Source organism: Anser brachyrhynchus, assembly GCF_964034855.1.
Source record: "Anser brachyrhynchus genome assembly, chromosome: 3".
Lineage (NCBI taxonomy): Eukaryota > Metazoa > Chordata > Aves > Anseriformes > Anatidae > Anser > Anser brachyrhynchus.
The window spans coordinates 7,214,309-7,240,949 of record NC_137696.1 but is presented as its reverse complement, the minus strand read 5'-3'; the positions used below and the strand labels follow the sequence as shown (position 1 = coordinate 7,240,949).

Sequence of the window (26,641 nt, the reverse complement as noted above, 5' to 3'; positions counted from 1 at the left end):
GCTTTATATTAGCGAGAGTCATGTAGACTACCAATCGTGTTTGGTTCAGAATAATGACGAAGTTTTCACACATAAGATCTATCTAAAACACAGTAAGCAAAGCATAGCTTGAGATGGTATATTTATGTCTCTAAACCCAATCTTTTGGCCAGCCTACCAGGTGATATTAGAGATGCATAAAGAAAGACATTGGTATATGAATTGGGGGGGGGAGTACGATTGACATAGACAATAGTTCTTTTTTAAAATGTCCTGCTTAGGAACATATGTAATATGATTGTACATACATCAGATGAATGACTTCTCCCTTTCTAACAAAAATACCTTGTGGGCATCTGTGATTTATAGAAATTTATAGAAATATCAGAAAAGAAAAGCAACTGATTTCCCAACACCACAAAAATTCTAGCACAAGGCCTAAGAAAAGTTATTTAATCTGTTGGGCTATTTCAAAGATATATGAACATTAATCTCATTCCCTATAAAGCAAAATCTCAACATGGTGTTTTTTTCTATTACAGTGAAGATAAAACCCCACTATGCGGAAAACTTTTCTGGATGTGATAAAGCCTTGAAAAGTTCCTAAATTTTTAGCTTGAGTTTATGGAATGTACGCATTTACAAGACAAAGAGGAACATATTCTGGAGTAACTAACTGTAGCTAGTTAAGAGGCTTACATTTATAACAAGCTCATGAAAACTAAAATTTCACAGTACTGCAGTATCTTCATTTGTATCTTTTCTGTTTTTGTAATTCCAGCCTTTTCTATCACATTATGTCCCAGACAATACAGAGTAGTGACACCAAGAAGTTAAATATATATATATTTTAAATATAAACCATATTAGAATAGGGTTGGAATCAACCTCAAAGCATCATCTAATCCACCCACATGCCTTAAGGCAGACTAAATATCTCTATATCCATGACAGATGTTTGCTCAAAGTACTCCTGAAGACTTCCAGTTGTGCTGACACCTTCTAAGGCAATCCGTTCCAGTATCTCATTTACTGTACAGCTACAACTACCTCCTACCCCGTTATTTTGTACCATGGATTTGTACCAGTTCATTATCCCCTCCATGGTGACACCAATCTGCATGTGCCAAGAATGAATTTCTTATTTTTACTCAGTTTCTCCAACACATCTAGATCATCTTAAATTTTACTCCTGCTCTCAAAACCACCTAACGTCCCTTCCTTCCTTCCTTCCTTCCCATTTTGTGCTGTCAATTTCTTACTAAGAATTTCTTACTAACTCATAACATCTATTGCTAGTTGCAGCTTTCTGCTTAGATCTTTCTAATTTTATCCTTCACATTCTTCTTTTGTTCTTTTATATTCAGTGTTATAAATCTGCTTTTCTTTCCACTCTTTGCATGTTTTCTTCTTTCTCTTCATGCTAACAAAGAGTTTCTGATTTATCTAAATTAATTTCCTACTAGACTTCCTACCCTTTCTTCACATGTGGATAGTTTTGCCCTTTGAGTATCTGCACATTTTTCTTCTCAGACTTGCTGCCATCACACCTTACCAACTAATTCTCTGAATGCATCAAGGTCATCTGATTCCTCTCCTTCCATTCTTAAGAGTTAGAGAGTCATTTCCTGCTCCTGCTCACCCAGACTGCTTCCCAGCTGCGCCTTCTCAGTCAGTGCCTACGTGACTTGGAATCCTCCAGAACTCTCCAGTCACATTCCCCACTTGCTGCATCACAAAACTGTCACGAACACGCCCGAGAGGAGATGAACAAATGTTACCAAGCATTTCTTCCCAAAAGAACTTGAAGGTGTTGCAATCTCTTATTACTCCCAAATCATAAAAGACCTCACACATTTTCTTGGTTTGGGATCCATAGTAGAGTAAACCACAGTATCTCCCATCATCTTTTTCCCATGTTTTCATAATTTACAAGCTTTCAGTACACCTAATTTGCTCTTCATTATGAACTTCAGAGCAAGTGTACCTGTCCTTGATATACAAAATGACATATCACCAATTTATTTCTTGCTCATCTTTCCAATTTAAGCTACATCCTTTTATAGTTATCCTACCAAATCTCTGTTACTGATTAAGCTTTCATCTTAATCCAGTATGAAGATTTTTATTGCCTCAAAATTACTCATTTAAACTCCTACGTTAGTGTTCAGGCGTGTCTGGTAAATCCTTTTTTTTTTTTTTTTCTTCCTATGACCCTTAAAATTTTAATGTTTTACATGTATGCCAGTACTTCATCCACATATTTCATATATTTATTTTAAATTATACAATATTACAACAATTTAAAGCAAATGTTGTCAGGAAGGAGCAATGAATCAATAAGAAAGTGAGGTGTTCATTAAAATTAAATAACAGAACACTTACCTCAGTCATCAGAATCAATCCTCGGTTAAACACAACAAGAAGTCTGTCTTCATCTGATTCTAGTAATATTCTGAAGGCACTAGGAAAAAAATCCAAACATTGAGAACACTGAAAAATGTATGTATTTTCGTAATTCATACCGATGTTTAAATTTTTTATGCTCATGCTATTCTTTCAAAAATTATCACAGAAGGCCAAAAAGAACATGCTTATTCTCTTGTTGTTTTTTTTTTTTTTAAAAAACTTTTTCATTTAAAGATGTCTCTGATGTCGACTTCCTTTTTAAACAACCCGCTGTCCAAAGTAACTTATAAATAGCTTTTATGGAGATATTTCCCAAATGATATCTGCAAAAATGTTTAAAAACTGGGTTAAAGTACTTTAAAACGTACTTCTAAAGACAGAACTTTATGCTTTTCAAATAACGCATCTCAATAGATAGGTCCAGTTAAGCATGTATTTGGACTTTGAAATGTATAAAACCATTTCTATCAGAACATTTTATGCTTATAGCAGAACAGAAAGGATTATGCATTGCAAATGAACCACTTATCTCAGCACTGCAATACTTCCAGTGCACATGGAAAAACCTGACTGCATTCTATGAGAGATGACTGTATGTAAACCCTTCAAGTGACACAGGCTGTTCTCCTGCTCAGAAGTCTCTTTCAGTCCATCATCAGTTCATTTTAAAACCCCAGTACCTGACCTAAGTGCACAAGCAATTCGTAGTTATACTGACAAAAAAAACAAGCAACAGTTTCAGATATACTATTAAGATACACTAGAAATGAAAAACTATTTGAAGATATGATACAATAAAAATGTCCCACAGGCACAATTTCTAACTAACTTTTCTGCCCAAGAATAACAAATGTCAACAACAACAGCTGAAATTACTGCTTTGCCAATCTAGATAAATCATGGTAGGCTGAGAATGGAATTCAGCTTAAATGCTGAATTAGTACATCTACATGATTTTTTTTTTTCCAAGGGCTCTACTAATGCAGTTTTGTCATGGTGTTTATTTTGAAACATGGCAATATTTATCTTGTTTCACACCTTCTTTTTGCATAGCTTCTGAATTTTTAGATGCTGAAACCTTCTAGAATAAATTACATTTGAAAACAATTGACTCTGGAACAATGCTAATTTTCATCATACTTCACATTCTATGAAATGCAGTTCTTATTCAAACCGGATTCGATTATTACACTGCAGCTTCACTACTAACGTACCTTATTAAAGTTGTCCAACAAGACCGTCCATCCAAGCAGCGCAGGTAACAGCTTATGGTTGTTTTCTTAAATTGCTTTATGTCTTCTATCTCTTCTTCTCTCATGTCTGGTCTCTGAGCTACGAACAGTTGCATGAGGTTAAACAGCTCTTCTACTGCCTGAAACACATAAAAACGTTAGGTTAATCTCTCAGTATGTACGGTTTTTATCTTCTTATTTACTCCTCTGTATTACTTCTACTAAGTAATATGTAAAACATAATATACGTGAGCAACTTCAGATGGGCTAACATTTTAACCCTTGTAGTAAAGTTATAAAATCAGCAGACATTTTTAACTTAAATAATTAAAACAGTTCCTAAAAAATAAAATTCTGACAAAGTGCAGATATTCCTTATCTATCTTCAGCGCAGTTTGCTTTTAGCCTTTAATATTTACTGTGTGGATTATGACAGATATTTGAGATAATCCTTTTGAACCTTAAATGTATGTTTTGGTGCTTTCTAACAGTGCAGTTCATTGCTACATATACGTGGACAGAAGAATCTGGGAAATCCTGATCCATGTGCCCAAACTTCCTGTCTTTCCTTGGGGAGTTGAAGGTCTTTTTTTTTTTTTTTTTTTTTAACCATGCTTAAGCACGTACTCTGGTGATACTATTCATATTCTAAATAACAGAATTCAGGAAGCTGCTTGGGCTAAAACTCATTGAAGTCCTACATGCATGGAAAACACATAGTAAAGTAACTGCAGTCCCTTGTGACACAGAGTGAGACTTCCACGGACAGATGCAAACAATGACGGCAGCAGGACTATTCCCAGAACTTCCACAGTATAAATTTAATCTGTGAGCTGAACTAGACTGGAGTTCAAAGTAGAATATTCTGTATATTCTCCTTCTCTACAGAGGGCAAAAAATCTCTGTGATTTTTCTCTTAAAAACTTTGTGAACCTGATTTTTCACCATTACACATGGGCAATTTTAACTAGTATCTATTTTTACCGTGACACATTATTGCAGAGACAGTGGAACTCCCAGAGTACCAATGCTTTACAAAAGGTACACAGGTGTTCCCAAGTGACCACGAGGCCATCAAATCTTGGTCCTATTCCAGAAACTGAAAGCAAAGAAGCCATTTACTGGGAATTCCTCCAACTCAATGTGTTACAATGCAAGACCATTAAAGGCTCTTTCCCTGCTGCTTAGAACTAGACTGGTGTAGAGAATATTGAAGAATAGTGGAATCATCAGCATCTGCTTCCAGAAAAAAACATCTGCTCTCCAACTGCTATATACCGCAAGGGAAAACATCCCCACCTGAAAGTACAGTAATCAGATCTAAACACATTATTAATTACTTATACCAGGAAATAAAATGTAATGGTTTTTCCACTGGATATATTCAATAGGTCTTTTCATCTCTTTCATTAAAAGACAAATCCAGTAAAAGAGGAAATACTGACAATAAAATCATACTTCTGGGTATCAATCTACTTACTCCTGGGTACTGGCTGGCATGTGGTGTAAGATTCTTAAAGGCCCACTGGATATTCTGGTGAGAAGCCAACTGCCTCGTGAATGCAGGAGACTGCTCGCAGCAGAGGCGCAAGATGCCGTAGTAGGCAGGCAGCATCCCACGGTTAAAGAGCACCACATCTTGATCGTCGTGGTCTGCAAGGATGTAATTGAAGGCAATGTTCTTCGTCACCACAGGATTCTGTACAATAAGGCGTACATTCTCTGGACAGTCGACACAGACATTGTACCAAAAGGACAGCAAAGCCTGTTTGTTGTGGTTGGTGGCTATAGCTGGCTCAGAAAGTTTAGGCTGGAAAAGGTTCCATAAGTCCATGAAGTAGGTAGAAAACATGAGTTTCTCAGTTTTTGAGATCAAACAGTATGTCATGAAACTGAAGTAGGGCACAAGTTTTGTAGTGCCATGAACAGCAGCATCGACATATAGTTTAGCTCTTGAAAGAAGGCCAAGAAGCACATTGTAGACTTGATGCAGAACTACAGTGGTATCGGGACTGAGAGGCAGATCGCGTGTAGGGATGTGCAAAGAACGGGTTGATCGGAACATCTGACGGAAGGAATTGCTCGGAATAAGCGACACCAAGAGATAGGCTGCAGCTTCAAATAATAAAAAAAAATTGTTACACATTCGTTCCATATACAGATTTCAAAGCATTTTACAGAATCTGGTATTACTATACTCACACTGGAGATGAAAATAATTGTGTGGATAAGACTAGCACAAAGCAAGTTAAAAGAGGTGTTGAGATTAGCTTTCAGGCCTATTCACTCTGTATTTCTGTCTACTGCTTGGTTCTAACTACTGTAACACCATGCATCCCAGAACAGAAATACATAAACAGGTGTTTTCTATGACTGAATTGTCTACTGCTTGATCAAGACCTCACTACCTCTTCAGCCCTGTTTAAAACTGGAGTTTGTTACAAAGCTGTCCCTCCAGTTTCCACATCTTTCAACCACAGATATTGTATTAAAGCTCAGAGTGGCCTATAGCAATCAAATCTCCTTTACAACACAACTTAGACACAGAAAAGCCTGAACGGCAGAGCTTGGCAGTAGCCTGGCAACGTGATTCCTGGCAGAACAAACTACAGAGGAAGGATATGCTGGAGCTCGGCAGAAGCACAAACTTCCTTCTCCTTCATCCACAGGTTCAAAGGACTTCACTAAAGATTACTCTGTGATGGGTGAAAGAAGAGCAAGTACTATTCCTACCTACAAAGCAACTATGGGATGAAAACTATGGAGAACAGCTTGGATTAGTTGTTTTTCTTCTTTGGGTTTTCCTGAATCACGTAGATTAACCACATATGATAAAGAACCTACCAATATATCATTCCAATAATGAAATTAAAATATGTCTTCCATCTAAAATATTATGTAGTAAAACACTGATATTTTAAAATACAGCAATACTAGAACAACTGGAAAAGGAGGAAAATACAAGCACAAGACGTATTTCAATTGTCACAGGAATACCACATACACTAACTTGCTGCAACAGCAAAATCATTTTTTTAAATTTAAATTAACTTACAAGTTCTCACTCTAGGATAGTTATGTGCCAGAAGAAAACGTTCAACCCAGTTTTCCATGTTTTGCAGCACCCAGCTGTGAGCGAGTTTATTTCGAGGTGTTTGCACAGCCAGCCAATCCAGACACTGAGATGGGTTGTATTCAATGACCTGAAAGAATAGAAAAATCAAAAAGAATACATTAACTTTGATAGTATTTACTGATTGCATTAAACTAAAAATAACTATCAAGTCCTTCAAAATATATTTTGAAAATCACATAGGGCTATCAAAGCACAAGCAAGACCCTAGTGTTATGGCAGACAAAAAGCCCACTTCTTAAATTTCAGTTTGCTTTTTTTTTTTCTGAATCTTGTTCAGAGCTGTTGAAAATACAAGTCTAGGAAGTTACTCTACATGTCCTTTTCTGTATATTTTAAGATATTCAAGCATTAAAATGTTAAGCACTTTTAAAACTGAATTACCTTGTCTTTACAAACAAAGCTAACACAAAACCTTATTGCTGAATTAGGGTTTTTAACACAAGTTAGAAGAAAACAAATGGTATGCAAATATGTTGATATAGCTTCATGCTGTCATGTTTTTTTTTGGCTAATCAGTTTCAAGGAATACATTCATCTAGTGCTTTTCAAAGATAATGAAAAGCCTGTGGAGTGCTGTCGTACAATTACGAAAGCCTTACAGATACAAGACTCAACATAAGTTATTGTGACTTTCTGGTTCTGAGGGGTTGTAAATTTATTGACATATTACTAGACCTATAATTCTCTCATTTGGTAGTTTTTTTAATCTGCTTTCTGTGAACCTTAAGGTGCAGGTATCCTGACAATTAAAAAGGAACTCCCTCTGCATAGGTAACTGTAGGCAGTAACTGCATTGCTGAAGCTTCTTCCTACTACCATAACCCACCTGAAGAATATGAGCAGCTGACATGACCAAAACCCTGCTTATAAAATATTAATCTCCATTAAAAAATAAACACATCAAGAGCAATTGCCCCCCCATTTTTAGAAATAACAATTTGATCTGTCAAACTTCCTCCATCTTAGCTGGAGGATATCTCCAAGAAAAACATTGGTCACCATCTTCATCACTCAGTTATTTTTTAACAACTTCTAGACACTGGAAGGGCTGCAAAAGTTGGTTCTGTGCCCTAAATCCATCTGTCTGCACTAACTACTGTGCCTCTCGTCCCTGCCTACACAATTTCTCTCTCTAAACCTTCAAATGGGTCAACAAGGCGAGGATAATCATGCTGGCAACACCAGAAACTGAACTGATGACATCTACTGCTAACACTTGGCTTTCCAACAGAAACCCATCACTGATCGCCTCCTCTTTAAGTTCAGTTTGTATAGTGAGAAAGAGGAGGGAACTACAAAAGAGAATTGCATAATGATTTACAAACTTTGTAGCTACTGATTTAAACACGAAGCACATGTACTTTATGCCATAAACTTGTCTGTTGTCATAGGTAGGTTAATTCCAAACACTCTTTTGCAAAGGTTTCCTTATTGCTAAGAGAAAATCATAACCTATGACTTCCTTGTATGCAGAAAACAGTTGGATATAATTCTTGACCTTGAGATCCTCTGTTTGAACTCCTTTTACATGAGGTACAGCAGTTACAGCTAACTCATATGCAGATCAGAAACCCAGCTGGTATATGCTTTTCCAGATTACCTGACTGTTTGTATCCTATCACTGCTCTTACCCAGGAGAAAAATACTCTTAGCCATCCATATTCTACCCCACAGCACTTCATTAGTTTTCTGTTTTATCATAGGTCTGAATTCTGCACAAGTTTTACAAACTTCCTCCTGTGCCGACCCGTCCGTCCTTTTTTTTTTTTTAAAGGGTATTAAACGAGAAGGGATGTTCAACAGTTTGCCCTTATCAGTCTTTAGGGTGAACACACTGTTCTTTGACAGGAATAAATAAAATAAACTGAACCACGAACTCAAACAGCAGTTAGCTGAAGCTAAAGCTGTAACTCCTGATCTACTTCTCAGATCAAGGAATGTATCCCTCTGCCACTTGGTTAAAAAGTCTCTTTTTCTCTTTAGATGTGCAAGTAAGAACGCTCCTACGAGAACCAGAAGAAGAAGAACCAGAAGAACCAGAGCAATTAGTCATCAGAATCAAATTAGCACTTATACTTATTTTATGGGTTAAAATGTTAACGATCATTTTACAGAGAACAAAAAGTATCAATCTAATATTCACTTAACTAGTACATAATGGAAAATAAAATAACCAAGGAAGGGCCTTGAAACAGTTTACAGTCCTCACAAAAGGATAATTCAGAAAAAATAGCAGAATTTGCCCAGAAGAAGCATTCTAGACCCTTATTTTGAATTAATTTCTCATTAAACTAAAAGTTAAACTGAAATATCAGTTAACCAAAATGCTGTTAAAATAGAATTAAAAGTCAGAGTAGAGCTTTTAACATATATTAACCATTGCTGTTCCTTTAGAAAAGAAATGGTCATAGAAAAAGATCATGAATTGATGCAGCAAAGATGACAATGAAATGGAAAATCCTTTTATATACACAAAAAAAGTGAACAAGAGAAATACAATTTAGCTTCTAATTGTTTTTCTTTTTAACGTGTTGTACCTCCCATATCCTCTGCAGAATGTAAGAAGCAAAGGGTGGCATTCCTGGGGGTCCACCAGCAAATTCCATTAGCATAGTCAGCAATTTGAAAAAAGGATTGGCTGCCTGTAATGCATAAAAATAAAAATAAACATTTTTATCTATTTCATTTAATCTATTAATACTTTTATAGACTCAAAAAAGCATCCCCAAATATTTACATTAAAAAAAATATACTAACTTCAGATGTGAACATTTTAATTGCTTTTAATCCCTTATTATTTAATCTGTAAATAATCCATCTGTCTGTATCTATATCGTATTTCTACTACAACCATACATGGAACTAACCCACTGGTTATAGCTACTGCAAGGCAACATTATCAAACTAGATAGGATCAATCTAGTAGAAATACATAATTACAAGGAAACAACAATACGTATTTTAAGCCAGACATTACTCCGAACAAAGGGAAAAAAATCAAGCTATACAACATTTAAGAATTCAATAGTTGACTCTGTTTTTATATATACATGTGTGTGTGTATATATATCACTATCTTAGAAATCTATAACTTTTAAGCATTTGCAGAACATGTAACATGGATCCTGAAAACTTTATCCAAAACATCACATAATTTTTGAGGGTTGACACTGATCATAATTACTGGCATACAGTTTCCCTCTGAAAACAGCAACATGTCTACTCTAACATGGTTGCTCTTATATGATATAATATTATTTTTTTAAGTTTGCTAAAAGTCACCCAGCTTTTAACAATGCTTTAGTAAAGTGGTTACTATTTTATATTTTGCACCTCACCAAAAATGCCTCTTGTGCATGTGTATAAGTGCAAAGCAAAGAAAGCATAAAAATGTAGCAAATGTTAGCATGATAGGAGGGAAGTAGACTGTCATCTGATAGTGCCCATTCTATCACACAAAGCAAAGCTGTCATGAGAATGATTTTGCATGTGCTTCTTATCCATCCACAATCATGTCACCTCTGCTTGACATGCCCTCAATTTTTCCTGATTGTTTTTTCTTTTCTGACAGCAATATACAAGAATGTCCTTGTGTGAGCATACACTTCTCCGCTATGTATATATTTTTTCCATGTGGAATCCATTTGGAACTCTCAGTATTTTGTTATTACCAGGGCAGGAATTTATTCTGACTGAGAAATGTGTTTACATGCACAGAATTGCAGAATAGTGAGCCAAAACTTGAACAAACAGATGGTAATTCCTTATCTCCACTTATTCTAACATACACATTTTACTGTTACCAATTTTTTTTTTAATTAATTAACATAGGTGGAGAATCTAGAAGTATGTTGTTTGGCTTTGAATAAAACTTTCATCTGAAACTGCATACCAGATTTCTGCTTTAGAAAACTTAATATACAGCACAGTTAGAGTTTATTTTATGTCACAAAAACTTTCATGGATCATCTTCCATGCAAGATTTTTGATTAGCAAAGGATTATTTAAGTAATTTAAAACAGAAAAATATTAATACAAATTATTTAATATACAGGTAGTATGTTTACATACCTCAGGAGTCAACTTTGCTATAGATGTGAAAAGCATGGACACAATCTTAAAAACAAAACAAACAAAACTCACTTAGACTTGTGCTTTTTCAGTTAAAATAATAAATAATCCCATTACACTTATTAGATAAGATCTTCAACAAATAGCTGTAGCTGCTGATACTTACATGTTCTGCGAGTCGATTATTGTACCGACACAAACTGAAAATGAGATTGCAAGTTTGCCTGATGTTGATACCATCACGGATATGTTGAAACAAAAAAGGAAAACCCTAAAACAAATAATAAGATATTAGTATATTGTCCACAATTACCTACATACACAAATGTGCATTTTTTTTGAGGTTTATACATTCATACTTATATGAATTACCTTTCCTCCTGTTAATGCTGCCATGTCATTCTGCGATAAAGTCAAATGCCTAAAAAACAAGAAAACCTGCATCATTTTACTTCAGAGATTATTAAGTCAGGTTAAGGAGAAATTCAGGACTGTGAGTGCTAGTTTATACTCTTCAGTATCAGGATATACAAGAAAAAATACAAGTATTGGCATAAAATTAAATAAAAATAATATTTTCTAATTCGACAGACCAAATTAAAAAAAGAAAAAAAAAAAAAAAAGGAAATACAAATCAGGGCAACTGAATGTATTCAGTGTTTTAGCCTCAATCTTTTGTTTTGTCAACAATGACAAAATATTTATCTTAAAATGGTTAACAGCTTAACGGACCCATGTACAAACTCATTTATGTTGTTAAAAGATTAAACCAATTAAAAATCAAAACAAAACAAAACCATCTATCTCTGTTTTGAACTAACTTATATTAAAATTTGCTTTTGTGTTTTCAGAAGCTCTTGCCTTTCTGAGCGAGATTGTTCCACTAGAAGAGCAATCAGGGCAATCATCTTTTCAAGTGCAGCAGGTCTGTATTTTTCTTCTGCTAAAGAAAGTATATCCTCCTCTTCCTCCTCTTCCTCTCCTTCTTCCTCAGAAAGTACTTCAACCTGTGGCTGAAGGAAAAAAAAAAAAAAAGACAAACTGCATGGACATTTGTTGCTTTAATTTCAAATACCCTGCACACGTGTTTGCATATATTCTGTCATCTCTTTCATTCAAAACACCTTAATACACCTGTGTGATTCAAATCAGGTAAATATCTATGTGCTTGATTCTCATGTTGAAACATTCATTTTGCACAAGCTGAATTGCATTTACAAATGCAAAAGCTAGTTTGAAGTCACTACAGATATAGCAGTCTATATAAGAAAAAAGAAACAAGTTTAAACACAATTTGTACAAAAGGAGCATGCAATCAGTTGTTAACAGCATGACGGGGGCAACTTTAATTGCTTCTGCCTAATTTCTATTTTTGTACTAAACAGAGAACTGTAGTTTATAGAATAGTCAAATCAGCATCTTTTTTATATATAATGTTCAACTGAACATTGAGAAAACTGTATGATTAAAGAAATTTTAATTTAACAGCTGAAAGATGGCTCACGAGACATAGCATCAATGATCTCATATATAAGATAGGAAAGACTAGTACTCATTATAAAAGATACTCAAACTTACATTTTCAGGTCCTTTAGTTCCCATGTAGAAATGGACCATTGTTGATATGGCTTGCAGTGAGAGCAAGAACTGGCTCTGAAATACATATGTATTGAATTACTTGAAAATACAGACACGTAGTTTTACAAATTGCATATGTATATCTAAGGCTATACTCACTTCCTCTTCTCCCATTTTGGCAAATTCATAAAGAAAGGCAAAGTATTCTGTAAGATGTTTACTGTGAGGCTTAACACCATGCTCCATAATTGACAAGAGAGTCTTCACAAAACGCGTTACACAAGAGCGACTGCCGATGTCTTCCACAGGACCATCCATGTCATCCGAACTGAAAACATAATCAGATTTAGACATTTCACACAATACATGGAGTATAAAATTATCTGAACCTGTCCTTTTTTTTCAGAAAAACTTTGTTTTCCACTCTTCCCTACTATAATATTGAGATCTCTGACATTTTCTCTTATGCCAAATATAGCCTAGATGTAGAATTTTGTCTTCCAGAGAAAACTAAATTCTGTATTTTGATATGAAAATTGTATTTTCATGTCCTGAATTTTGTTATGGCAGTATAACTCCATTTTTGCTTCAGAAAAAGGTATCATAAGGATCACAAGCTTAACCCAAGACATCAAAGAAAAAACACTCCCTTCTTCCCATTATGTATCAAAAGAATAAATATTTTAAAAGTGACAGTTTCCTCGGTAATTAGCAGAACGAAATAGAATCCAGTAGTTTTGTGGTTCTTTTTGTCTACTTTGTGATGAGAACTGTGATTTAGTTATATGACACAGGACTGCACTCTAACCTCCACCCTCTTGTACTGGTTTACAAATTGTAACTGCCACCTATATGCCTCTGGATCCAACATACAGTTAGACTCTCATGTGTAAGTAGAGGAACTTACACTTGCAGCTTTTCAGTGATACTGAAAGGAAAACCAGGCAGAAAATCTAGTCTAAGGGAACAAATACTTCAAACACTGTACCTACATGCACTGGCTTCTCCAACCACAATAGTATTTTAAATGAGTCGGAGCATTTTGGGTAGCATAATAAAGAATAATTAAAACAGCACAATTTTAAGCTTACAAGGCCATTTTGAGTAATTCATTAAACAAAAATGGTTGCTGTAATTCATGTAATATATATGAGTTTTCAGGTGTTATTATTTTACCAGTCTTCCATTCCTGGCTGGAGATAAAGATGTGCATGCACTGGCCTCAGTCTCTGTATCACATGAATACACAAGCGCTGGAACATCTGCAAATGATAAGTAAATGAACTCCACGTGTTCATTCTTTTGCATACATGCCAATACAGATATTTGCAGCAAAGAATATTCTGCCTCCTAATACTACTTCCAGCTCTACATTATTCAAAGTTAAAGCTGAGATTAAGACTCCCACATTCCATTTATTAGTGTACTGACACCATGTATTTCAACAGAATGGTCAAACCTGGTTTTTATGAACAGATTTTATGGAGAAACCCTAAAACAAGTTTTAATATTGGTATGCACTGTATACTACAGAAACATGACTTAGGACCACTGCTCATAAACATTATTTTTTCTTCTATTTTCAGGAATGTTTAGATATTTCTGGCAAACTTTTTATTTCACCTCTGGCTATCAGGAGATTTTTTGCAAAAATTTTAAGCAAGTTCCTTCAGGCCATTCTTTAATTAATGTAAATTAAATTTAATTTAATTTAGAAAAATTCATCAAGGATTAGAGCTTTGCCTAAGATCTTGCATAGTTTTCCCACAAAATATGCTCCTTTAATGATGTGTTGCATACAGAAACAATGTATGGTTCTATATGTAAAAAATACCTTAATACTTATAGAAGTTAAACCAGTTGGAGGGTTCAAGTGAGATGAAGTAAAGCTACAGTTTTTAATTGAACAACTTGCAAAGAAAATATACACATATGTTAAACTATTAATAGTATTTGTATCTGGAAATATTCAAATGCTACTAACACAGGTGTGGTGCTTTTTGTTCTGTTTTGTTTTGTTTCCAATTTTAAACATTTCCAGAAAAGGGTATTAACAAAACTTTGTGGCATAATGTCCTAAAACTATACCTACACACAAAGACAAAGGCAGAAGAGAAGTTTAGAACTGAAGCTTTCAGTTAGGAGCACTGAAAAGTACATAATTAACTACTTTTTATTTTCTGAAGGCATATCTTCAAACATTGTTGAACCAGTTAGTAAAGAAAAGCATTTTTAATGTAGAATGTTTGAATTTGTAGAGATTATGTGGGAGTTGCATAAGCTTTAAATAGTATCTATGTATCTACTGTGTCATTTTGTGATCCTACCTTTACAACTAAGGCACTGTATTAAAATAGATTTTGTTTCAAACAATAATGCCCCCATGGACAAATATATTCTCTAAACCCTAAGCGAAAATGTAATAGAATAGGACAATTAAAGGTATCAATGTAACCTTTCAGAATCACTGTATGTGTCATAATATTAGTCCGTTTCTGTTCATTGGTCAAGCAGTCACTTGATTTACATAGGAACATCTTTTCTTACCTGTCTCACAATCTGATTGGGACACTTTATTAGAATCTGCATTGGCCACCAATCATCATCAGCCATACGATCCAAAAACCACTGCAGAAGATACATACTTTGTTAGTTTTGTTCCAGACTTGTTCTAGTCCAATCTTCTTTTTGCATGATACTAAAGTCTGAAGAGAAATTGATGTTACTATTGTTAAGGAATAAGGAAGTATTAATCCAAGGGAAATATAAATGTCTTCCGTGTATGAGAAGAAAGGAATAAGGATCAACAGTAATAAACGTTAATATAAATTTATTTCCAGTATCTTCTTATCCCTGTGTTCTGCAGGCCATTATTCAATTATCTGGAAGGAAACATTTATCCTGAAAAGTGATGTCAACAGAGTAACAAATGATGCTTACAATCAAGCATCAGCTAAAGAATCTGGCAGAGCAGGGACAGGTTTAAACAAGAATGTAGTTCCTGAATTAGATCCCTTCTGCATTTTAAGATGTGGAGCCTTACTAAAAAGCCTTACTATCTCCAGTGGCAGAAAATGTGTAAGAACAACAGAGAATGATTCATTCATAATTACACTCTGCAAATAATATTCTGATTCCCAGAATTTCATTTTATTCACAAGAAAAGAATTTTAAAATAAAAGAATCCAAGTTGCTTTTTTATTTTAACTGAACTTGAGTATTATTTACTATAGGAAATACCTTCACTCATTTTAAGCATCTTAAGACTACAACATACCAATGAAACTGTATCGCCCGATCCCCGTCTGTTGTGTAATGATTTAAAAACATAGAATCCATTTATAGAAGAGCAACAAATTTTATTCATTTGTACCAAATAAAGTCTACTGCAGCATACAGTATGCAACTGGGATCCTTGTACATTCAAACTGTCATAGAAAGTCTACCACAAACTTTTCTTCAGTATCCCAAAACTGTTTTTACCACCACCACAGTGAATTCTTTGTCTGTGGTTTCTCACTTTTTCCCTTTTTACTTTTTCCCAGACTCCCTTCAGGCAGATTCCCGATTTTCTTAATACAAAAACATTCTTCCATATTTTCCTCCTTTTAGGAGTTTTTAGTTTTTCTACACATTAGGTTCAAGATTCTCAACTTCACAAGCAAGGTGATGCATGAATCTGTTTTCAGCTAAGTCTGACATTAGCTGCTTTTAACTCCCTTTCTAAGCCTCTTCATCATGCCACAGCCTTTTAGCACACTGTTCTTTCTTCCCTTGGATTCAGCTGCAGTCCCTTCCATTCCAATCCTTAAACTTTAGTCAGTCTTTCCAATTCTCTGGTCCAATTTCATTCCAACACCTCTTCATTACACAAATCAGTATGTAATAATTAATCACATACAAAGGTTGTCACGCCACAGGGTCTTTTTTTTTCCAGTGACAAAATGATTATGACCTGTGGTCTGACCATACGTTTCTGAAAATAAAAGTTAAGTCATTCCCCAGAATCTGCAGTATTCAGAGAGGATGAATTTCATCTCATAGAGCACAAATATGCCAAATACAGTAGTTCATAGTCCAAAATATTCCAGGGATACGAACCTCCAGGAAAGTTAAACAATATATAGAAAGTTGGTTTGTACTTTGCTGAGTTCCTAAGTCACTTACTTCACAAGCTGCCTGACTGTTATTAAACTGTTTTGTTAACAGTTCAATCCACTGAAGCATTGTAGGCTGTAAAAAGAAATACAGAAAAAAACTATAACTTAAAATAATAATTTACAGTTTAATCTTTAAAAAAACTATATGGTCAGTTAGATTAAGCATAATAGCTACTACAAACCACTACATGTTTTATAAACTAGAAATGTGTTGCATCTACACAAAAATAACAGTACTTGTGTTGAAACTATTGCAAGTCACACATAATATTTAATTGCTATCCATTTAGTTCTGTTTGATTGTAACTGCAATCATAGTCTTACTAATCCCAGGCACTCTAGAACTAGTAGTATTATCCTAGCTGAAACCAGGACAGCAACCACTGATGAGAAAGAAATAAAAGCCGACTGAAAATACAGATAGTCAGATAGAATAAAACTTTCTTGTTGTTCACACTGGTATTTGTAACTTCAGACCTTTACAAGTACTTGTTAAAACCTGAATCATCCAACAATCTTCAAATGAAAAGAACACAAGACATCTTGTTCCCAATGCTCTGCAAAGTAAGCTAAATCCTGATCTCCACATTTTTTCCATTGTGTGGTGTTTATTACGAGTGTGTTGAAGGACACTCTTCAAATGTTTTTGTATTGTCTACTGTACTCACTACATCTCAAAATCACACTTTTAAAATGAAAAACTACAGATGCTTTTCACTATATTCATGCAGCTACTTAATGAGAATTTACAAGTAAATAGAATACCTTTTCCTTTGAATGAATAAATGTCTCTAGCACAAACGAAGTGCTTAACTGGGGGGGGAAAAAAAGCACCATTAATCACAGAATGCCTGAGTTAAAATGTAATTAAAACGTCCATTTAAAATAAGCAAAATACACTTTTGGAATATTTACCTTTGCTGTCATCAGGGAAACTGCTTTTGGATCTGGTAGTGTACTTGGGATGCTACTACACAACTGCCACATAAACCTAGAGTCAGTAATTTTATTTGTTAATTAAAATAAATAATGAAAATCTGCAAAAGAAAAGAAGCATTAATTTACATTTTTAAAGAAACTTACCCAAAATACGTATGTTCAAAAATGTTCTTGTCTTGAAGAAACTGCATGTTATCATGCCATATCCACTGAAGAAAAAATGCTAACATCAGGTACAAGAAAGTAGTTTATTTCACTACATAAGCATGATTTTAAGAATACTTAAACGCTTGCTGTGGTTAAGAAACCAACATTTTTTGTATGAAAAATGATTTCTGGGAACATTTCCTCTATTTTAAAGAAGTAGCTCCATGTTGTTTTCTTGATACTATAGCAGATGACAGTTTTGCCTGCCATATGACTGCTAAATGATGTTCAGAACCTTCCCTTCTTGCTGTGATCTCATGTTTGCAACTGTATTACATTTTCAGGCTGAAATTTTCAGAATTGGTTTAATTTCTTAAAAAAGAAATGCAGTTCAAGACAATACTTTGATATCTACAATAGTATAAAAAAATAAAATCTCTTTCAGCATTAAGCCTGTCATTAATTGAGATCAATTAGACATTCCAGCAGCTTAGCTAGCTAGGTAAGTCTAACAGTTTAAATTTTGACCCAAAGCCTGATAAGCTCTGTAAGCTCTTGCTAAATTCTTAGAGAGTAAAATTTCATTCTCCACCATTAACCAGAAGAGGATTTCACACTAGGTTCCCGTTCCCTTGTAAAAATAGTTTTAAATTTTAAATCTGATAAAATCTGTTATTATTTTCAAGACTGAAAGATAAAAAAACACAATTTGATTTGTTGGCTAATGATGAAGGGTATTTTTAAGTTAAGAACCAAACATGTGACAGATGATAAAGCAATACTTCTGGCCAGAGGAAACTGACTGGCCTTTCAGATGATAAAAAGAGAAATATCACTTATGAGTCCCATACTGCGGATATGTTTAGTGCAGTGAGATCCCTCGTATAATGCTCTGCTCCTCTACGTTGTCTTTTCCAGTTCCTCAGACCATAAAAGGATAAATGGTATCTTTATATTAATAACCAGGTATCCTCAGTCAGAGCAGTCAACACTGGGGAGAACAGGGAGATGTACTTGGTGGCTTTTTTTTTTCTCCTACTCCTTTTATTCATACCCAGGCTATTCTCTCCATGACTATGTGGAGGAAGGGAACCTTTTTTGACTGATGCTTCCTTGTAATAAGCACAGTTTAACTATATTACGCAACCCACTAGGAGAAGTGCAAAGAAGCAGCTGGAGCTACTCTTAGTGTATACTATACTATACTAACTTACATCCCTCCTGAAAGCACTAAGTTGCTGAGGAACTGAAGGATAAAAAGGATGGCAGTTAATAAGAACACTTCCTGTACTACTGCAACTATTAAGAAAATGTTGCTAAGTGCTCATAAAAATAAAAATAAATGATCTACCATTTTCTACAAATAGGAAGCTACTTAGATATGTGAACTAAAAATCACAGGACAGAATGAGAAAGTGTCTGAAATTTATGTACTGTGGAAATCTTAAATTACTTTCTATCAACAACATTCTTCTAAATGAAAGGATTATCATCCTACTGATTCAAATTATACTTGTTTTCCTGTGTTTACTCAGATTCCTGATTTGTTTAGGATTTCCTATAGTATTTTAAGATGTGTTAAAACAAATCAACTTGTACCTCCAGCAGTTCTGATGAAACATCAAATTTGTAGTCTTTGCCATTTTCCTCCTCTGGTTCCATCCGTTTATAAAACAGCATGTAAGCACTGTGCGTCTTGAAGAAAAAAACATCTGTATAATTTTTGCTTTGAGAGATAAATTATCAAAGTAGAAATGTGATCATATAGAAAGTGTTTAGAAGAGAAATACCTTTTCAAAGGAGAAGTCCATAAATTTATCAGTAACGGAATCATATGTTTTTGTCTGTCAAGAAGAAATAACACCATTAATTGTGACCTTTTTTAATGATTTTTTTAAAATGATTTACTGACAATTTGATGTAAATGTGCATGTGAACTATTTCAAGATAGTTGCAGAGAGGTTGCTGACAATTTCTTTCTTGTTCAAAGTAGTCTGTCTTTTTCTTCTTCTGTGGTGACCTATTCTGATTTTTCAGAATTGCTATGGAATATTTTGACCTTCTCACACAAGTTCCTGTCTCATCTATCTCACTGATACCTCTTCTTTTTTGGCACCTAGGTGTATGTAATCTGTTTAAAAAAACAAAGGTTTTTTTTTTTTTAATTTCAGCATTTTGCCTTTATACTTCACTATAGACTACAGACTTCACTAATTCATTTTGATTCATTAATAGTATCTATGCTATGCTTCTGACACCTATCTTTCAAAACCACATATAAAGATTTGGATTCATATGCACAAATTCATTGATACGATAGTCAGTATGGAAGGATTTAGGACCCTTCTTTGTTGGCTCAACTTCTGTCCTACAGATAGCGCAGAAAAACTAGACAGCTTGAATCACCAGCCTGCAAGCACTCTGCAAAGTCTTTCTTCCCCTAAGGAGAGGGGGGACTCTTCGAGCAGATCAATAGTGGAAGAACAACTGATCTAAATAAGATAAAGTATCACTTGCACAACAAAGATGTCAAAAGTTTAATAACAGTCATATAAAACTTGTGTATGTTTCTCATACATTCACAACAGATGAAAAACCAAAGGTGAACACTTTGGAATCGTTCATGAAAGTCCTCAAAACAGATATTCTAATGGTTGAACATGACAAAAACAAGAGTCGTAACTTACAGTCATTTCTCCACCAAAACATTCTGAAGCAAGCTGGGCAGAATCAAATGGTTTTACTTCAGCATCATTGAAAAGATACCTGTAAAAGAGTAAGCTTTTGAAAGAACTGCTGTTTGTCTCTCAGGGCAAACAAATGTTTAACAAGCACTTAAAATTGTTCTTCAGATTAAGTATTTATCTTAATTCCTACTATTTTGTTTGAACCACAGCAAACTCAAAAGCGATCCTAAAAGTCACTTTCTTTCAGTAAAATCAGGAAGTCAGCATTTTAACAATATATTACCTTTTTATTCAAGAAACACATTATTTTCCCCATTTTTCTAACATGACTCTGGTAGAGATAAAGTTCTAATGCAGCCAAAAAGATTTGCCTCTTGTTTTTCAATCTGAGTGAAGTGGAAATCAAAATTAAGAAGAGGAGAACCATCCCACGTATCAGTATAACTCAAACTGGAATGGTGCAAAGAAACACTGTACAGTGTTACGGATTCCCTTTGGAGCAGTGATTAGCCTACTGGCTGAAAATACTTCGAAAATGTGCCAGCCAGCTATTACAGAGAACAAGAAGAGAAGAAATCTTATCTCCTATGCATGGCTTCAGCTGAGAATCTGAGTTATGAAACTAGATACAAATGGGAGAGTTCTCTGCTCTGTTTCATCACCTGGGAAGACCATCCTCCTTCCCATGCCCGTGTCTCATCCCTTGCTCAGGCTACTTCTCCCCATTTTTTCTCCATCCTCATAATCACTGTATGCCCAATGTATGCAAAAGTTCCCAAATTAGAAGTGTGATGTTGTAGGTTAAAAAAAAAAGGGTGGTGGTGGTGTAAGGGTGGCTTAGAAAGAAAGAAAGATCACTAGCTGGATAAAATTAAGATGTGAAAACAATTCACTATATAAAAAGTACAGTAAGAACAGATTTTGAGAACCTACTTATTGTAACAGCTTATGTGGCACACAGGATGCAGGGAGTTTAAAGGGAAGAAGAATTCAAATTGTTGTTTGAAATAACTGAAAATGGAGAAAATGAAAAGGACTGAAATCCACAATCATTAATTCTGCTGTATGCTTGTCAAAGGTAGCCTGATTTTATGATGAAGGATGATCTATTTAATCTTACTGTTCATATATACTGAAATAGATATAATAGTCATTGATATTCATGCCAAGAATCAAGTATTTGCTGCACTGTAAGATGAGCCTGGTACTCTCCCGATGCCTGCGTCCAAGGCTCTCCACAACTATTACTGCTACAACAGACAAAAACGTATCTATAAATTGATATATGCATACCTAGCAAATTCCAAAATCTTGTGCTCTTGAGAAGAACCTACAGCGCATAGCTTCTACGTTATCGACAAAGTCAACAGTTTTTAGTTACTTAAAGATACAAAATGATACAATTTTGCTTTGTATAACTCACCATTTGTTGTTTTTGTAAGCATGGGGATTGACTATATCTCTGATAAAGCTGTAGTAATGTCCACCATCTGCAGTTCCTGTATGAACTGTTACGCCTATCAGATCATACTCGTAACTCTCAGTTTCTTTCAAATATTCACCGTCTTCCTTAAAACCTTAAGTAATTTAATACAGTATTTCATTATTTCATAAACACTTGAGCTTCAACATTAGTATGTCTTACACACACATTTCCTGAAGTTATGCTTAAAACATTTTATATTTTTTCTTTTCATCAGTGCACAATGACAGCCAGAAAGTCCGTACTCAGAACAAAGAGCACAGAAATCCCAACTCTTGTGAAACAGTTGAAGTTTTTTCCAAAGCATCACTACTGAAGAGATCAAAACTAATAACTAAGTTAGCACATCTTATTGATGATGGCAGTCAGTCAGCCCTTTTCTGTTTCAAGTATTACTCAGCAAAATCAGAATAGGCTAGTAACAAGCTGTATACAACTATTTGTTATCTCCCATATTTTAAAAATGAATAATTCAAAGTGAACTGCAAGGGAAAACAAAAATAATTGGCCAATTTTCTTGTATTAAAGAAAATGTGACTTTGGAAATATAGGTCAATTAAAACTGATTTTATTTTCTTTAAAAAAATCACTACTTGTTTGCATACATTATATATACAGAAAATGGTACAAACACGAAAGAGAAAACCACTTCGCGATTCATTCTATGAGGCATACCTTCTTTTCTGTCATTTTTTCCCATGAGGAAATCCTCAGTGTAAGGTGTCATATCCAAACGCAGAGGGAATGAAAAATGAGTATTGACCTTCTCCTTCATCATGGTTACCATATTGAAAGTATATCTCATTGTGTTGAAGCTTAAGATACGAGGTAGTTTCTTAAAACATGCCCTGAAGGATTAAAAATAGTTGTGATTTATGAAAAGCTTGGTTGAATTGTGTTTCCACAATGATTTTCAACACATTTATTCAAATATGAAATTGGAAACCTGTTACAAAGTCACATAAAAATAAAATTCCGCAATCAAAAAGTCTTAGAGCATGGTAGTGTAACCAGCAGCAGAAAGGTCAGATTTAGCCTACTGAACAATTCCATTTAGCATATCACTATGCCTTGGAGGAGAAATCAAATTTGCTTGTCGTGAGAGCTTTCTAAAATGATATAGTAATATGAGCCATGAAGGAATTTACCAATGCAAATCCCCTCATTAGATGGAGTTGTTACCCTGTAACTGACAAGTTTCAACCTAGAACGTATCTTGTTTTATATCTCATAAACTTCACATTAATTATTTTAACAGGCTACTTTCACCCATGCTATAAAAACAACTGCAAGGTTTTTCATCTCTTAAGAATTAAATTATGTTAGTTGCAATAAAGAGACAATGAAAAATTTTAATTTATCTTTATATTTATTAGTAGACTTTTTAAAATATGGAAACAATTATAGAACTACTAATTTTAGACTAAGAAATTTAGGGCTATGCATGAAACCTTAGCAATTATCCTGCATAATGAATAATAAAAATTCTGAACAAACTCTGAAAGAATTTGATCTTTTAAAAACTGGAAAAGTAACAGATTTCAAAAGTTACTGATTTCTACTTTTTTTTATTTACATAAATAAGGTCTTGAACACGTTGCTGTCTAGGTGATCTTTTCCTAAGATATCTTATAGTTTGTGTTTTGGAAATTCGATTTCTTAGTTATACAATCATTTGTATAGGGATCACATCCTCACAGACCTTCACATTAGTGAACTCAATGAAACCATGGTCCTGTTTCATCTAATGAATTACTCTAATTCAAATAGTAATTTCAGTAATTTACAAAAAAAAAAAACCAACCTTAGGAACGCTTAATTCTTCTTAATCATACCTTTTTTCAGCCCGCACTTTCTTCCCACAATGCGAACATGTATACATGTTATCACCTTCCAAGGTATCTTTAATAGTTACTTCATCAAGAGATTCCTACATATCATAAACAATACAGAAGGAGCTTATGTTTATCTTAGATATTTAAATCTTGTGCTTACATAGCCTGCTTTACAAGACCCTCTCTCTAAGTCTTACAGCACGTTTAATCAACATATCTATCCGTAAGCTATGAAACTAAGGTGGTCAAAACTACCCGAAAGTTTGCAGAAAAAGTATGCAATTGAACTAAGAGAAGAGTTTGAGATTGTTACAGAAAGACCAGTTCCTAGAACCCAAACACAAATTTCAGGAACCAGTTCGGAGAAATGGTACTCAATATTCTGAGCTGTCCTAAAGAATTCAGGTGCTCTAAATCCAAATTCCAAGTGTGAGGATTAATAATTGTTTTGTATAAAAAGATAACCTAAAATGATTTTATTTAAGTTTTAAATTAATTTAGTAATACATGTATATATATAAATCTTTTGATATTTACAAATCTCATATAAAGCATGACCATCTTTTAAACACAGAAGGGCATAAGTAATGATTACTGTCTGTAACTTTTTAGTCAATTCCAAAAGTATAGCTGACAGCATGTTGCATAGAGAACACAGACCAGTTCAACTGAATTACCTATTAATATCATCACAGAAATACACCAAAACTAGAGTACAGATACAAAAAGCATCAGCATATACAATAGTGTACAGTAAAGTCTCTTATAATTGACTGCATTCTTTTACAGCTGTGATCTGACCCACCCCAGTCTGGAAGTACTTACATAAATATTCTTCATATCTGCCACCTGGCACCTTACTGTATAGAACTCTTCAGCAGTCTGACTTACATGCTCACAGTCCTGAATCATAGCAATGAAAGAGAAAAGCAATTAAATAACTGTTTGGAGAGGTTAAAAAATATCTTGAAAAGATAAGGATAAGGAAAGAATACTTACCAAAGAAACAACATTGTTTGTAATAACACCTCCGAACAAACTTTTCACTGTATTTTTCTGTGAATGAATTAATAAATTCTGTCAAGGATATTTGAGCAAATCCGTAACTTTTCAAGCTCCCTTTTGCTCCCTCTCAGTAACTCACCAGTTCAGGAGACATTTCTTCTATTTTTGTTATCAGGTCAGTGAAGAATTCAGTCATATCTTTCTGCTCTCCAGTGTTCAGTGGCTGCTTATCCATGGTATAGGTTTTACAGAAAGGCCTTGGATTGTATGCCTTACATTCACTTTCCTTTAGGTAAAAATAAATAAATGAAAAATAGGCAAAACAAATCAACCACAAATCCTTGTACTTTTAAGTTACACAGATATACAGAACATAGCTATATAAATGTCTTTTTAAAAATGGACATACTTTTATATACAGTATCTCCACGTGCCTTTTAGGCACCAAAGTTGTGTAAGTGCCCAAATGCCTCTGATAAAATGTGAAGCAATTTTTAACTATCATTATTACAATACTCATAAAATATTATTAGCAAAAAAAATTTAAATAATTCTTAATGAAAGGAACCATTATTAAAAGAACATGGCTGAAGATGTGACACATCCAGTTTTTGCATATATTTTCAGATACAAAATATGGTACGACAAACATCAGTTTGTCCTTATGTATTTCTGAACAGTAATGACGTGGATCTTGTCAAGCGCTTAATTCTCATTCAGACTTCTGTATTGTATAAAACTACACTGTCTAGTTCTCCATTGCAGGTGTTCAGTCAGAGAAAAGAACTTGCATTATACAACATTCCTTTAGAATACATCACCCATTCCAATGCTAACACTGGAGATGCAGAACTTACAGCAAACGGAACTTTGTCCTTGTAAACAATGATATATATACTACTTGCTTTTAACGATGTGTGACAAGACACTGTTAATGTTACCTGGTTTGGAATTAAGTCATTCTGTAAGGTTTTAATAATAATAGATCTTTGTACGATTTTATATTCCTTTGTGATTTTATACTTACATAAATACCTAGATTTACTTTTCCTATGATTCATGTCAGGCACTACATGCTTAAATTCCTTTTCTCTATTTGTCTTCAAAGTGGTTATGATTTTCTTTGACAAAAGCCCGTGCCAAGAACAAAAACACTCATCTCTCCACAGTTTTCTTTTAAATTTCCTGTATCGTACTAAAAATCATACAATATCCTGAGTCAGAAGGGACCCAGCAAAGATCATCACCTTTTCAGAAATGTTTCACATTTTTAACATCGGTGAACTGTCTTGAACAATGTCAATAATTCACATACAGAATGGTATCTACATTTTTCTTGTATTTTGTTCTTCCCCTCCCCTTTTTTTTTTTAAAAGAAAAATAGGGCACATTAGAAAACATCCTCTTTCACACCAACCAGCACCTACCATTAAGTATGTAAACATTTTCTGGAGTTCGAGTAGAGTGGTCTTGTGTTTCATATCTTCTGAATACTAAAAGAAATTCATTAAAAAAAAAAAAAAAGACGTTAACCTTTATGCTTATAACGTTCCAAAAGCAGGGCTTCAGAAGATGAAGTAATCACCTTTTAAAATAAGATAATAATAATAATAATAATTAAAAAAATCCACCTTTATTATGGACAATTAAGAAAAATAATTGCATAGATGAATACACAGCACACTCACTATTTTACACATATACATAGCACTTCCTGCTCATGTTTTGGCATGACATTAAACCTGTGGCAAAAGGTAACTGTATTTTCTAAAAATGTACAGCAGCTAGGAACTTTGGGGAAGTATCAGAAAAGACTGTACTAATTTTGGAATACTTTTTTCTAATTCATATACATGGTGGGAGTTCTGATCAATCCTGTACACAGTATATTTCACTCGTAGACCAGCAGCGTCCTTTTTATTTTTTTTATTTTTATTCATGATTTGCTAATTCTACTTGAAATTAAGTGACAATAAAAAA

At 34.2% G+C, this 26,641-nt stretch overlaps 1 protein-coding gene across 6 annotated transcripts in view; it reads right to left on the bottom strand.

The window, feature by feature from the left end:
• Positions 1 to 26,641, bottom strand: part of USP34 (ubiquitin specific peptidase 34) — a 129,847-nt gene that overhangs the window by 9,388 nt on the left and 93,818 nt on the right. For 5 of the 6 annotated variants that reach the window (XM_080587854.1, XM_080587857.1, XM_080587855.1 and 2 more), the window contains 27 exons: positions 26,089 to 26,154; positions 24,801 to 24,947; positions 24,656 to 24,712; positions 24,482 to 24,559; positions 23,657 to 23,751; positions 22,497 to 22,669; positions 21,762 to 21,915; positions 20,339 to 20,417; positions 19,442 to 19,495; positions 19,251 to 19,346; positions 17,649 to 17,713; positions 17,481 to 17,556; positions 17,331 to 17,378; positions 16,573 to 16,638; positions 14,953 to 15,033; positions 13,582 to 13,667; positions 12,565 to 12,733; positions 12,406 to 12,480; positions 11,689 to 11,840; positions 11,200 to 11,248; positions 10,994 to 11,098; positions 10,828 to 10,872; positions 9,294 to 9,398; positions 6,676 to 6,823; positions 5,101 to 5,735; positions 3,603 to 3,760; positions 2,365 to 2,443 (listed from right to left, as the gene is read on the bottom strand). In XM_080587854.1, the coding sequence (XP_080443980.1) occupies positions 2,365 to 2,443; positions 3,603 to 3,760; positions 5,101 to 5,735; positions 6,676 to 6,823; positions 9,294 to 9,398; positions 10,828 to 10,872; positions 10,994 to 11,098; positions 11,200 to 11,248; positions 11,689 to 11,840; positions 12,406 to 12,480; positions 12,565 to 12,733; positions 13,582 to 13,667; positions 14,953 to 15,033; positions 16,573 to 16,638; positions 17,331 to 17,378; positions 17,481 to 17,556; positions 17,649 to 17,713; positions 19,251 to 19,346; positions 19,442 to 19,495; positions 20,339 to 20,417; positions 21,762 to 21,915; positions 22,497 to 22,669; positions 23,657 to 23,751; positions 24,482 to 24,559; positions 24,656 to 24,712; positions 24,801 to 24,947; positions 26,089 to 26,154 (3,141 nt within the window). The remainder of the gene's footprint in view (positions 1 to 2,364; positions 2,444 to 3,602; positions 3,761 to 5,100; positions 5,736 to 6,675; positions 6,824 to 9,293; positions 9,399 to 10,827; positions 10,873 to 10,993; positions 11,099 to 11,199; positions 11,249 to 11,688; positions 11,841 to 12,405; positions 12,481 to 12,564; positions 12,734 to 13,581; positions 13,668 to 14,952; positions 15,034 to 16,572; positions 16,639 to 17,330; positions 17,379 to 17,480; positions 17,557 to 17,648; positions 17,714 to 19,250; positions 19,347 to 19,441; positions 19,496 to 20,338; positions 20,418 to 21,761; positions 21,916 to 22,496; positions 22,670 to 23,656; positions 23,752 to 24,481; positions 24,560 to 24,655; positions 24,713 to 24,800; positions 24,948 to 26,088; positions 26,155 to 26,641) is intronic. The other variant, XM_080587856.1, reaches the window with a different exon arrangement.